Source organism: Orycteropus afer, unplaced genomic scaffold, assembly GCF_000298275.1.
Source record: "Orycteropus afer afer isolate SDZICR_OR568_19922 unplaced genomic scaffold, OryAfe1.0 scaffold00123, whole genome shotgun sequence".
Taxonomy (NCBI): domain Eukaryota; kingdom Metazoa; phylum Chordata; class Mammalia; order Tubulidentata; family Orycteropodidae; genus Orycteropus; species Orycteropus afer.
In genome coordinates, this window is record NW_006921710.1 from 1,450,778 (window position 1) to 1,461,142 (window position 10,365).

At 41.3% G+C, this 10,365-nt stretch overlaps 1 protein-coding gene across 1 annotated transcript in view; it reads left to right on the plus strand.

Annotated features, from left to right (window-relative positions):
• Positions 1-10,365, plus strand: part of MED27 (mediator complex subunit 27) — a 360,792-nt gene that overhangs the window by 18,404 nt on the left and 332,023 nt on the right. Inside the window, exon 3 of the mRNA XM_007944206.2 lies at positions 671-696. Coding sequence (XP_007942397.1) covers positions 671-696 — 26 coding nt within the window. The remainder of the gene's footprint in view (positions 1-670; positions 697-10,365) is intronic.

Genomic DNA, 10,365 nt, shown 5'->3' on the forward strand with positions numbered 1-10,365 from the left:
TTCCTTCCAAGGAGTGGCTGGTAGGTTTGAACCACCATCCTTCTGGTTAGCAGTCAAATGCCTTAGGCACTACGCCACCAGAGCTCCTCTGTTGGACTATAAAATGGTCATAATAGCAATCTTAGAGGATTGTTCTGAGTGTTAAATTAGAAAATATATGTAAAATTTCTAGTTTAGGGTAGGGCATGTTGTTGTTGTTGTTATTAGATGTCATCAAATCAGTGCTGACTCGGCGACCATGTGTACAACAGAATGAAACACTACTCAGTCCTGCTGCACTAGCCTCACAGTTATTGCTGTGGTTGAGCCTAGCATTTCAGCACCATTCTTGGTCAATTCTAAGCCTTCTAAGTCGTAAGGGCACATACTAAAACCCAAACCAAACCCACTGACATCAAGTCAATTCTAATTCATAGCCTCCCCCTTCAGGTTTCCAAGGCTGTAAATCTTTGTGGAGGCAGACCGCATTGTCTTTTTCCTGCGGAGTGGCTGGTGAGTTTGAACTGCCAACCTTTTGTTTAGCAGCCCAGTGCCTTAACTATAGTGCTACCAGAGTTCCTTAAGGACACATACACTCACTGCCATCAAGTTGGCAGTGATTGATCCCGACTCATAACGTTGCCTTTTGGGTTTCCAAGGTTGTAAATCTTTACGGAAGTAGGTTGCCCAGTCTCCCTTCCATGGAGTGGCTGGTGGGTTTGAACTGCCAGCCTTCTGGTTAGTAGTCAGATGCCTTAGGCACTATGCTACCAGAGCTCTTCAAGGGCACATTAAAAAAAAAACAAAAAAAAACCCACTGCCATTGAGTCGGATCCGACTCATAATGACCCCTCCTTGGGTTTCCAAGGCGGTATCACTGTAGAAATAGATTGCCCAACCTTCCGAGGAGTGGCTGGTGGATTTGAACCGCCAGCCTTCTGGTTAGCAGTCAAATGCCTTAGGCACTATACCACCAGAGCTCCTTCAAGGGCACATAGTGGTATTTAATAAACAGTAAACTAAAAAACCAAATTCACTGCTGTCAAGTCAGATCTGACTCATAGTGACCCTTCCTTGGGTTTCTGAGTAGTTACTGCTTTTTAGCTAGTTTGAGGTACTTACTAAAAAAGTATTTGAATGAGGTTAGATTGAAGGCTCTAAATCTCTTCCTTTTTTTTTTTCCCCTTCTGAATCTGCTTCTGTTTGCTTTACTTTTTTTTTTTTTTCCTTTCAGATTTGTTGTTGTTTTGTTAGGTAGTGGAGGATTGAAAGAGATGAGAGTACGGTGGTGAGTGCCAAGCGTCTTTCTGAATTCTTCTCCTCTGACTGCTATACCCCCTTAGGGATCTTCTGGGCTGGAGTCAGGATTTCTGCCCTGTATGAAGAAGGGCAAGCTGGGGCATCTGTTTTGCCTCCTGCTAACTGCATTGTCCTTTGGCTTCTGGAGCATGCTCTCTGCATTCCCCTTGGGTTTGGGCGTTCTTTTGCTGCAGTCACTTGTTTTGGGAGACATCAGCTCACCGCACTTTCTTGGGCTTGGTGAAGCTTGTTGCTGGGGCTGAACCCTGGGCCAGGGCCTGGCTTAGTATTCTGCTTTTCCTTGCTGACTTGACAAAATGCGTGGATCTTCCCAAGACCCTCACTTCCTTCTGCAAACAGTTTGCTTATCTAGTTTGTTCTGACAAGTCAGTAACTTTTGTCTTCTCCCTTTGTCACATTGCCAAACTTATTTAAATGAATTGGAGATACTTCTTGAAATCTTTTCAGTGTCATTTATATCTGCTGTGCTAGATGCACCCCATTTCAGCCATGATGAACCCAGAGTAGTTGACTATGCCTTGCTGCTTTGCTCATGTCATATCCTCTGTTTGGAATTCCTTGTAACTTCTTGAGCTCATTTCCTTTTCCAATTCTTATCTCATTAAAGTATTTCTTCTGTGAAGCCTTAGGCTGACCAAGCCAAGCTGATGTCTTCTGTTTTTGTTCCGACAGTCTTTTGGCTACACTGATCATACTCTGCTGTAGCTACTTCGTCTCCAGATCTGTCTCTTGTTCTTGAAGGTTGGGATTGTAGAGTCAGCTTTCACTCTTAGCGTCTAGTGCATAGTAGGCATATAGTAATCGAGGTCTCCCTCCATCATTGCTCTACTGTATTTCCAGATAAACTCTAGGAACTACATATATCTCCTTCAATCAGTGTTAGATATTGGGGACCCTACCAATCAGGTAGGTCATCAGTACTTCATTTTATAAAGAGAGTGACTTATCCAAGGCCATACTGGGGCCCTGTAACTGGTACCAGCAGTATTTGGCAGTTGTAAGGGAGGGCATGTCAGCTGAATGTTCGGAAAAGTGGAGAAGTTTCTTCTGTCGGGGCCCACTAGAATACTGCCTTTTAACATGATTTTGTAGCTGCTGTTCCCGTCAGTGATGCAGGAACAGTGGTCAGTTCACATGACATATCCAAAGAATCATTGGGGGCAAGTGTGATGCACTGACAGCTGAGGTATGTGCCCAGACCAAAGCTACACGTGGCCCGTCCCACCATGGGCGTGACTCAGGGAATTCCCTTGACCTCTGTGAGTAAAAGAGTCAGGCACTTTCATTTGTTTTCAGCTCTGGATGTGATTTGTTGAGATCTTAGCAACTAACTGGCATTTTTGCTGGGCATCTCATGAAAGAAGAAAGGATTGCTGGGAGACAGCATTTCTGGCATGGGTATATTACCTTTTTCAAAGCCATATCTGAATGTCAAAGAATGGCCATGTAAAGAAAGACACTACCTCCTGCCTTTTCTTTCTTTTTAACAGAAATTGTTGGGGTCGTGAGGTACCAGTTGCTCTTATCCTTCCCCATTTATGTGTGTTATTTTATTTTTTTTCCTTTTCATTTTTTGTGATTTGGGTGAAAGTTTATACAGCAAATTTGTTTTCCATTCAGTAGTTCATATACCTTTTGTTGCATGACATAGATTGCAATCCCCATGATATGATAGCTCTCTTCCCACTTCCTCCTTGTGTCCTTTCCTATGCATTCTTGCCCTCTGAGCTATCTCCTTGTGCAAATACTGCCCTTCTAATCTCCCATGGTTGATTGTTCTAAGGAGTGTACCTACCTGGTCTAAATGTTCACCTTGTAGCCCTGCCTGTTGTTCGGCTAGAAGCCATGGGAATGAGTTCAATTCCAGGCCTGAAGGGTAACTAGGAGTCATAGTCTCTGGGGTTTCATCATTTTTTATCTGACAAGTAAGCCGGTCTTTTTTTATGATTTTGAGTTTTTTCCACATTTTTCTCTGACTCTTTTCAGGATCTCCTATTTGTATCCCTTTCTGAGTGGTTGACAGTGGTAACTGGGTACCATATAGTTCTTCTCGTCTCAGGGTCATATAGGCTGAGATTCACATGGTCCACTAGTCCTTTAGGAGCTCTGGTAGCATAGTGCCTAAGACACTTGACTGCTAACCAGAAGGCTGGCGGTTCAAACCCACCAGCCACTCCTGGGAAGGAAGGTGGGGCAATCTACTTCCATAGTGATACCGCCTCAGAAACCCCAAGGAGGGCTTGCTATGAGTAGGGTTTGACTCAACAGCACACATCACCACCAACAACAACCAGTCCTTTGGAGTAATTGTTTCCATGCATCTTTGATTTTCTTTGGTCTTTTTTCCTCAAGACGAGGAGAGATCATTTGTTGCATCTTAGATGGCCGATGGTAAGCTTTTAAGACCCCAGTTGCTACTCACCTAAGTAGGATGTAGAACAATGTTTATGTGTAGTATGTTATACCAATTGAGTTTGATATCTCCTGTGACCATGGTCCAGAGCTTGCAGGCTCTGCAACTCACTCTCTCAAGGTATTTGGCTTGGCTTAAGAAGTTGTCATAATTTTAAACCATTAGCTCTGTTATATATATGGACATTCTTACAGCACATACAAAATACATATGTAGAAATATCATCTGCCAAATTTATATGTGGTCATGGGTATATTACCTTTTGCCAAGCCATATTTGATCATTCAGCCTATCTACCATATCTATAATTTAGCCTGTAGCCACAGGAACTCTGCTGGCACAGTGGGTAAGGTGTTTGGCTGCTAACCAGAAGTTCAGCAGTTCAAACCCACCAGCTGCTCCTGGGGAGGCAGTTGAGGCAATCTACTTCTATAAAGATTTACAGCCTTAGAAACCCTGTGGGGATTGCTGTGGTTTTTACCTGTGTATCCACCTATAGATTAATGTTTGTTATTACTGATAATGCACTATTGTGTATGTAAATATGTTTACCTTTGTTGTCTGTACCTCATGTGCCTCTCTCCTTGTCTTCCTTTTCCTTATTGTTATTTTGCTTGTCACTTGCTTTTGGTATATTACTTTTCCCTTCATCCAAATCAGTGCTTGTCTCTTACCTATCTAGCAGTTTTCCCTCCTCTCCTGTCCCATCCCTGGTAACCAACAAAGAAACTTTCCTTCCATATGCAAACCTTTCCTTAGAAGTTTTACAGTAGTGGACTCATACGATGTTTGTCCTTCTGTGATTAACTTACTCACTCAGCATAATGTCCTCCAAGTTCATCCATGTTATGAGGTGTTTTGTGGATTCTTCATTATTCTTTAGTCTGCGTAGTATCTATTTTATGTATGTAGCATAGTTTAGTTATCCATTCATCTGTTGATGGGCTCTTAGGTTACTTCCATCTCTGCTGTTGTGAATAGTGCTGTGATGAACATGAGTGTGCATGTATCTATTTGTTTTTTGGTTCTTACTTCTTTAGGATATATACTGGAATGCTGGATCAAATGGTATTTCTATTTCCAACTTTTAAAGGAAGTACCATACTGTTTTCTACCAAACCAAATAAAACTCACTGCTGTCGAGTCAGTTCTGACTCATAGTGACCCCTCCTTGGGTTTCCAAGGCGGTACCTCTACAAAAGTAGATTGCTTAGTCTTCTTTCCATTCCACCTAGTGTATGAGAGTTCCAGTCTCTCCACATCCTTGCAAGGATTTGTTATTTTTCATCTTGTTGAACTTTGCTGTTATTGCTGGGGTTACGTGGTATCCTGTTGTTTTGATTTGCATCTCTTTAACGGCTAATGATCGTGAGTATTCATGTGTTTGTTGGCTGCTTGAGTATCTTCTTTGGTGAGGTGTCTGTTCATGTCTTCTGCCTATTTCTTTATTGTTTGTTATTTTGATGTTGAGGTGCTGAAGTTATCTATAAATTTTAGAGGTAGATCCTATGTTGGGTATGTATTTGCCAAATATTTTTTCCCAATCTGTAGGTTCTCTTTTCACTCTTTTGGAGAAGTCTTTTGATGCACTTAAGAATTTGGTTTTTTAGAAGGTCCCAGGCATTTAGTTTATCTTCTGTTTGTTTCATTTTTCTGCTAAAGAATATCCAGTTTTGCTAGGACTTTTTGTTAAAGAGACTGTCTCTTCCCCATTTAATAGATTTTGGCCATTGTTGAGGATGAGCTGTTCATATGTGAATGGCTTTACTTCTAGGTTCCCAGTTCTGTTCCACTGGTCTGTGTGTCTGTCGTACCAATACCAGGCTGTTTTGACTACTGTGGCTGTATAGTAGGTTTTGAGATCAGAGAGTATGAAACTTCCTACTTTGTTCTTCTTCAGTAGTGCTTTGCTTATCTGAGGTCTCTTTCCTTTCCATAGGAAATTAGTGATTGTTTTTTCCATGTCCTTAAAGAATGCTATGAGTCGGGTTTGACTCAACGGCACATAACAACAACAACAACAACAACAACAACAACAACAACAACAACAAAGAATGCTTATGGAATCTGGATTGAGAGTGCATTGAATATATAGCTTGCTTTGGGTGGTATTGACATTTTCACAATGTTCAGTCTTCCTATCCATGAGCATAGTATATTCTTCCATTTATGTTAATCTCTTTATAGTTTCTTGTAGTAGTGTTTTATAGTTTTCTTTTTATAGATCTTTTGTGTCCCTGGTAAGATTTATTCCCAGGTATTTCATCTTTTTGGCAGCTATTGTAAATAGTATTGTTTTCTTTATTTCCTTCTCAGAGATCTCTTTATTAGTGTGCAAGAATTCAGCTGGCTATCGTGTGTTGATCTTGTATCCTGCTATGATACTGAATCTTTTGATTAGTTTCAGTGGTTTTCTTACTGAGTCTCTGGAATTTTCTACGTATAAAAGAACCAAACTCACTGCTGTCGAATCGATTCAATTCATAGTGACCTCTCCTTGGGTTTCCGAAGTGGTATCTCTACAGAAGTAGATTGCCCAGTCTTCCTTCCAAGGAATGGCTGATCGATTTGAACTGTCAGCCTTCTGGTTAGCAGTCAAATGCCTTAGGCACTATGGCACCAGAGCTTGGCAAATAGAGATAGTTTTACTCCTTCCTTAGCAATTTGGATACCTTTCCTTCCCCTTTCTTGCCTTTTTGCTGTGGCTAGAACTTCCAATACAATGTTGAATAGAAGTGGAGATAGAGGGCATCCTTGTCTGGTTCCCATTCTCAAGAGGAATGGTTTCAGTCTCTCTCCATTGAGAATAAGGTTGGCTGTTGGTTTCGCATATATACCCTTTATTATGTTGAGAAATTTCCCTTCTATTCCTATTTTGCTGAGAGTTTTTGTCAGGAACGGGTGTTGGATTTTATCAAATACTGTTTCTGCAGTGATTGATATGATCATTGTTATGTTTTTTTCCTCTTTGTTGTATCATTTATAAGATCATTGTTATGTGTTTTAAGATTGGCAAGTTACTCTGTACCATTATTATCTTCAGTTGATAGGCTTCTCTGCTTAGTGATCACTTGTCTATAGTTGACACTACTGTGCATCCTGGGCGTGGCTCTCTCCTATTCACTTCTGTACATGTTGGATTTTGATGGGTGAAAGTCTGTAGAGTTTGAATGTGCCCATGCATTTACATGTGAGAAAATGGTTGTACTTGTTATAAAATGCTGAATCTTACCTTTTCATTTCCCAATTGTGCTTTTGGGGTCACTGTGCTTTTTGCTAGGAAACATCCAGTGTGTCCACTCAGTACATACTTTTTGAGCACCTACCATTTTTCAGGCACTGTTCTAGACACAGTGAATGAAACCAATAAATTCCCACTTACCTGGAACTTAGCCTACATTTAGTTCTCTCATTTGACTAGGGGAGTAAAGTGCCCAAAGCATCTGATTTTAATTATATTTCCTGGCTGTATGGCTGGTCTCTCTCTCTCTCTCTCTCTCTAGTTAGTGGCCTTTCTATGCCTCAGTTTGCCAGTCTTTACTGTTGGATTGGGAACACAGGTTGAGCCAGTGGAGACATTCCTGGTTAACTAGGTTACCCTCAAACTTGGTTAGGATAACAAAAATGCTAACTCTAAATGATTTTTAAGTGCTAAAAGAAATAGCAGAGGATTATGAAGGCAAACACTCCCTTGTTTTTCCGAGTCTGCGGTGGAGCGATCTGTGGTAATTGTAATTGCTTGGATAAACTCAAAATTGAGATTTTAATGCATTTTTCACAGTAGCTCAGACAACATAAGCACATTATCCTACTGGCAGTTCTTTGGAATTGTTGGCCAAAATGTTGTACTTGGGGACCTTGATTAGAAAGCCAGAACATGGTAATTTCCTAGCAAGATATCTTATGGGGAATGTTGCTTTTTCTGTTGAGATTTCCTCCAAATGGTGAAAATGTAGTCTTTATCAGTCGCATAGCAATCATTGTCTATTGCTTTCGAGGAAGATTTTCAAGCTTTTGGTTAGCAGAGGGTACCAGTGGGGAAGTTGTTTTATTCTGACATGCTGCAAAATGGAAAAGGTCTCTTGTAAGCCTTTGACAACATCTATAGGCCTGGTGTGGTCTGGAGGGCGATTCTCAGTGACTGCAACTCTACAACTTCCATTCCCATTCCTCACTTAATAAGCCTGCCTTGTGAGGAAAATGATGAGTTAAAAGCTGATGTGCATGGTAGAGTTAGAAGTACTATACTAAGGAGCTCTGGTAGCATAGTGGCTAAGGCACTTGACAGCTAACCAGAAGGCTGGCGGTTCAAACCCACCAGCCACTCCTCGGAAGGAAGGTTGGGCATTCCTACTTCCGTAGTCATACTGCCTTGGAAACCCAAGGAGGGGTCGCTATGAGTCGGGGCCTACTCGATGGCAAACAACAACAACAGGGTGGATTAGAGAAAACAGCAAAATAAAACCAGGCCAACATATCCCTGCCTTTTGGGTTTCACTTATTCTACTTGTCAGCCAGGATGGAGTCCTCGTGTGTCTGGTGCTTTGGTTGTATCTGTGGTTTCTAGTGCTTTGCACAGGGCCTGGTACTTTGTTGCTTAATGAATATGTACTGTCACGAGACTTCCAGGCCATCTTCTATTGCCAGGACATTTGCCTCCGTGCCTTAGCACCTTCAGTCTTTGCCCTACACAAATGCAAATTTAATCATGCAACTTTCCTGCTTAAAATGTGATTACTTGTCTGGTGCTCAGGAGTAAGACACATGCCATAATGTGGTTTATAAGGCTTGAATCTGTCTGGCTCCTGTAGTGCTTCAGCTCTAGCACCTAGCCAACCAAAGAACCATATGTGACATGCTGCCTCTTGCCTCACACTGTTGTACAAGCTGTTTTCCCTGCTTAAAGGGACCCCAGGCCCCTTTTCACTTGGCTAATACATTCTAATTTTTTCCATATTTAGTCTGTGTAACAAAGAAGTTGTCTGCCCTTTGTCCCTTTGGAATTTCCTAAGTGATTGGATTGTCTTTGTTATTCATGTTACTCAGGGTGGGCCCCTTGGACCACTTCACAGCCACACCTGATAGTTTATGCTAATGAGGTTACTTACAGAGGTTAACTCAACATGGGGTTTGGCCATAGACCAACCATGTGATTAGAAGGTTGGGGGTGGTGGTGGCTGGAGATTGAGTTCAACCACATGGGTAAATAATTCAGTCAATCATGTCTATATGATGTAACCCCAATAAGAACTCCGGATACCAAAGCTTAGATGAACTTCCTGCACTGGCAGTATTCCATGCACATATTTTCACATTAATGCTAGGAGAGGAACATGTCCCTGAGGACTGGAAGCTTGGTGTTTGGAACCTTGTTAGTTCCAGATTCTCCTCAATGTGGCTAGTTCTGATTTGTATACTTTTACTATAATATAACTGTAATCAAATGTGTACTGCTTTCCTGAGTTTGGTGAGTCATTCTCGTGATTATTAAACCTGAAGGAGTCTGTGGGGACCCCTGAATTTGTAGTCAGCTGCTCAGAAATGAAGGTGGTTCTGGGAATCTCTGAAGTTGTGGCCTATGTCTGAAGTCTTGAGCAGAGTAGGTAGTCTGAGCAACTGTGCTCTTCATCTCCAGTTTGGCAAACTCATTGTAAGTCATATGCTTGAGAGAGCTTTTTGTAATCCCACAAGTTGGGGTAAGGTATGCTTTTGAAGCCCTCTTTAGTACTGCCCAGACCATAGCACAATTCACATCAGGTAAGTACTGATTAGGAGCTCAGGTAGCTTAGGGCCTAAGGCACTTGACTGTTAATCAGAAAGCTGGTGGTTCAAACCCACCAGCCACTCCTCGGAAGGAAGGTTGGGCAGTCTACTTCCGTAGTGATACTGCCTTGGAAACCCAAGGAGAGGTCACTATGAGTTGGGGCCGACTTGACAGCACATAACAACAACAACAACAACAACAAGTACTGATTGCCTGGACTCCCCTTTAGATTGGAACAGGGCCATATCTGCTTGTTCATTATTTTATTTTCAGTGCCTACCAGGGCCCATCAGAGAGAAACAAACCAATGAAACACTTCAGTTAAATAGGTAGCTTAATTTTCTTTGAAGTCAATACTGTAATTTTAATTAAACATGATTTTGAGAGGAATAGGTGGGGAGCATAGGTAGGATTCTAGGTCCCACTTTTCTTTCAGTTTGGGTAGGAGAGTGATTCTTAACCACTGTAAGAAATCCTAAGCACACATTTGCTGAGATGTCTCTATTTGATTTATGCATTCCAGTCACCGCTTGACTAGCTGAAGGATAATGCATATTAAGGTTTTTTTTTTTTTTTTTTTAAACTAGTTTGGGGATACAAACAGAATGCAGATTATCTTTTTTTTTTTTTTAATTAGGATTTGGTTGAAGATTTACAGAGTAAACTCACTTTTCATACAGCAGTTCACATATACTTTGTCTCTGGTAACCGGTATACTATGGGACATTTCCACTTTCCTTTTTAATAGATAATACTTTTAAATGATTCAAAACCAAGGTCTATCTTTCTCCTCTTTTATTCCCTTAAGTCAGCAATGTTATTGATTTCTTATTTATATTTCCAGGGGTGTCTTATGCTTAAGTAAGCAAATGTGTGTGTGTGTGTGTGT